At 33.7% G+C, this 4,153-nt stretch overlaps 1 protein-coding gene across 1 annotated transcript; it reads left to right on the top strand.

The window, feature by feature from the left end:
* Positions 1-1,303: 1,303 nt before the first annotated feature.
* Positions 1,304-2,418, top strand: LOC106461057 (SCAN domain-containing protein 3-like; the record flags this gene model as incomplete). Its single annotated transcript, XM_013920844.1, has 2 exons — positions 1,304-1,927; positions 2,221-2,418. Coding segments are annotated over exons 1-2 (822 nt in total), but the record flags the coding sequence as incomplete, so codon positions are not given.
* Between the last annotated feature and the right edge of the window lie 1,735 nt (positions 2,419-4,153).

Below are 4,153 nucleotides of genomic sequence, written 5' to 3'. Positions count from 1 at the left end.
AATTTACTGCATCATATTGACTCGACATATTAAACATACTCTATATCAGAGGGTTGTGGCCAGGATTGGCTTAGGACAGGGCTTCTCAAACTAGGGGTCGCGTAAATATTATTGGTAGTCGCAGAAACATTTGAAAATCTTACTATTTCTTCATGACTAATTGGGTAACTACAGTTTTTTTATCTCTATACAAAAATGTACTCCTTATGGTGCGTATATATTGTAAAATGTCTCAATGGTATTCACTATTCGTTTATGAATTTGCTTTTTTTACGTTTTTGTAATATATTTTCAGTAAATAAAATCTTATTTCTTTATTTTTTCGTAATAAACACCATAAACTTATAATGGATTATAAATACGTTGCAATATTTGACAAATTACATTATTACTAAGACTCGAGATTATTTATTATTGGAAACTCGCAAATTACGTCAGAATGAGTAATAAATTTTATATTACTATAACCGCAACACTTGCAAAAGGGTTGTGTAGCTAAAGAAGGTTAGTAATATATTTCGTTCTCTTCAATTTTAGCTTTAAAAGCAATATTTATTACGTTTTGAAAAAATTTGTTACAGTTTGAATTGAATTTGTAACTTTTTCAAAAACAAAACTTTTCTCTCAGAGCTTTTGGCAACCCTGCTGCCTCAACACGTCCGCGAACGTTTTAGGTTAGTTACATCAGGCGTGTTTGTGTAACGGAAGTGTCTTCGTGATCTTTCAATATTATTTAATTATTAATAGCGATCTTGGTCAAGATATGTACAGTTATTTTAATTTTTTTATTTATGTGAAATCGAAAAGATCTTGTCCATGGATAAGTGGTTAAATTTGTCAAAGGCCGCAGATAATGCTGAAGCTATAGATCTTGCAGTACCAGGATCATCCAGCAGTAATACGAATTTACAGATAGATAAAACTGCAGATATTACGCATTCGCGCGCAGAAAAGAGGAAATATAATCAAACATGTTTGCAATATGGATTTACTTTTATTTCCAGAAATAATGAACACCGATCCGTCTGCTTAATTTGTAATGAATGTTTGGCGAGTGAAAGCCTGAAACCTGCAAAATTAGAAATACATCTTGATACAAGACATGCTTCCTATGCCAATAAGTCTGTAGAGTTTTTTTGAAAGGCTATTAAAATCATCGAATGAACAAAACCAATCTCTTGAAAGGCATGTACTGGTTCATGAAAAGTACTTAAGAGCATCTTGTGAAGCCTCTTACTTAATTGCAAATGCTAACAAACCATACACCGTTGGCGAAGAATTTGTGTTACCAGTGGCAGTTAGAATGAATGAAATTATTCACGGGCAAAAATATGCGGACGAATTAAGAAAAATTCCACTGTCAAATGATACTGTGGGTAGACAAATTTTGGAAATTAGCAATGACCAGTTTGAGCAACTTATTGGAAGAATTAAAGAAAGTTCGAAGTTTGCAATTCAACTGGATGAATGGACTGACATTACAAACATGGCACAACATATGTCAGGTATTGTTACGATAACAGTGTCCACGAAGATTTACTGTTCTCTCGGTCATCAGAAGGACGTACAACGGGTGAGGCAATTTTTCAAGGAAGTAGGGCTAGAATGGAATAACTGTGTTGGAGTATGTACCGACGGTGCAGCGGCAATGACAGGAAGAATAGTTGGATTTCAAGTTAAACTTAAATCTGCAAACAATGAACCTACAACTTTCACTCATTGCATGACTCATCGAGAGACATTATTGGCTAAGAAAATTTCTGCAGATCTGAATATGGTACTACAAGATGCGGTTAAAGTTATCAACTTTATTAAAAGTTGTGCACTTAATAGTCGCCTCTTATTTCAGCACATTTTTACTGCAAACAGAAGTGCGATGGCTGTCAAAGAGACGAGCTTTGAGACGGCTCTTAGAGTTAAAAATGAAGTAATACTATTTCTGCCTGAAATTAACTCTCAGATTTAGCCGATTTTTTTCACAATGAAAATTGGCTGTGCAAATTATGCTATTTGTCAGACGTGTTTGAGAAACTCAACGAACTTAATATGTCTCTGAAATGGGAGAACACGAATATTTTTACACTGAAATCTAAAATTCAAGCGTTCATGAAAAAATTAAACATATGGAAACATAAAGTGGAAAATGACCCATTTGAAATGTTTTCATATACAGAAGATTTTATTGTTGAAAATAAGTTGAGTTTTGATTTGATTAAGCAGATGGTATGCTTGAAAAACCATTTCCGGGAATATTTCCGACCGGAATTAGACTGGATCCAAAAACCATTTATCGTGGAAATGAAGCAGGTGAAACATCTCTCCTTGAAAGCACAGGAAGAACTTGCAGAACTTTCGTGTGATTCAAATCTAAAACTTGGTGTTAAAGTTAAATTTCCAATACTGTCAGAGTTAGAGATGGTAGTTCTTCTGCCATTTGTTACCACCTATTGACGGCAATTAAAACAAAATACCATTCAAGTCTTAAGAACATCGAAATTACTTTAAGACTAGCACTGACGAATATTAAACCACGATTTGAGTTTTGTAACAAAATAAGCAATCACATCCATCCATAAAGGTAATCTTATTTATTATCTTTTTTTTTTTTAGTTTCTTTGGTATTTACTTGTTTCTACGTTTAGTTACTGTTTGATTACGACTAAGGACTATATATATATATACAGTGTTAGTACCTATTGATTTTATGACATTGAGTGAAAGTTCGCGAAAAAATGTGTCTGATTCAAAGGGGTCGCAAGTGAAAAAAGTTTGTGAAGCCCTGGCTTAGGAGTCCATGATTTGAAGATCGTTTCCAAAAAGTATTGAAAAGTTGTGCTAGACACCTGATGTCCAGGAAGTGTAACTTGACGAAGTATATTTAATGTTTGAATTCAGGATATATAAAACAGCAATTCGTTACCAATATTATGAGAGTTGCTTATTTCCTAGTGTTCAAAGTATTTCGTATTACACAGAATATTTAGACATTTTCTAGGTTTTGGACTTACGACAAAAATTGTACGTTGTGATGAAGTGTCCAGGAAAGAATAGATGAAAAGTCTAGATCACAGAAATTATTGTGCGTTGTGATGAAGTGTCCAGGAATCAATAGATGAAAAGTCTAGATCACAGAAGTTATTGTGCGTTGTGATGAAGTGTCCAGGAAAGAATAGATGAAAAGTCTAGATCACAGAAGTTATTGTGCGTGCGCGATAATTCACATGTTGAGAGGTTGAAAGCTAACTGACATCCGGCCTACACTAATTACAAACTTGTTGTTAATCTCCAAACGTCAGATTTACGTATTTTGATAAATTACCTATATTGTTTAAAGCTTATTCGTGTAATATAAAGGTAGTAATTATAGAACATTTTAGTTAAACGTTTGTTTCTTTTCCATAAGCCTAGTACCAAATGTTAGTTGGAAGCTTGTTTTATATTTCAGTTGTGGTATTCTCAGGTAAAACTGATTTCCTCAAAGTGTATTAGGTATGTACGCTATACAACTGGAAGATCGGCATGATATTATTACGAAGTGAGTAAAGAAATAAATAGACTGGACTTGATACCGTTTATTGTATCAAAGACACAAAACATAATATGTGTGTGATTGTTTATAAACGCTGAACACTTTTCACAGAATTCTTGAGTTGATTAGACTGGCTTTTTTCCCTCAAAATGAATTTCTGCTAACCAATTCACTGAATATCCGATACATTTGTTACTTAACAACAAACATGGGATATACCCATAGCTTTTAACGTTACCCTCGTGACTGATCATTCTCATTCAAACAAAGCAGAGGCTTTAACCTCGAGATATCATCTTACCTACCATTGGTAAACACTGACTCTTGATATCCTTACACAACAAGTATCATTAGAGCCATGCCTCTTACAGTCGTTGGTAGAACAGGTGTTACCTCCACAGAATAACAAATGAAAAAATGCGGTTAGAACAAAACGGACTTAACGACTTTCTTGACAACGTCTTATGATAAAACTGGATACTTGGAATAAATTAAAATATCTACATTAAAAAGTAAAGGAATAAAATGCATGGTATGCCTGCATACCACACTGTCACAAAGTAAGTCATTTAAAACAATTATGCAACAAATCGAGATAGATAGTAGTGGTACGTATTAGAATTT

This window comes from Limulus polyphemus, unplaced genomic scaffold (genome assembly GCF_000517525.1).
Source record: "Limulus polyphemus unplaced genomic scaffold, Limulus_polyphemus-2.1.2 Scaffold890, whole genome shotgun sequence".
Lineage (NCBI taxonomy): Eukaryota > Metazoa > Arthropoda > Merostomata > Xiphosura > Limulidae > Limulus > Limulus polyphemus.
This window is presented reverse-complemented; position numbering and strand designations above follow the sequence as displayed.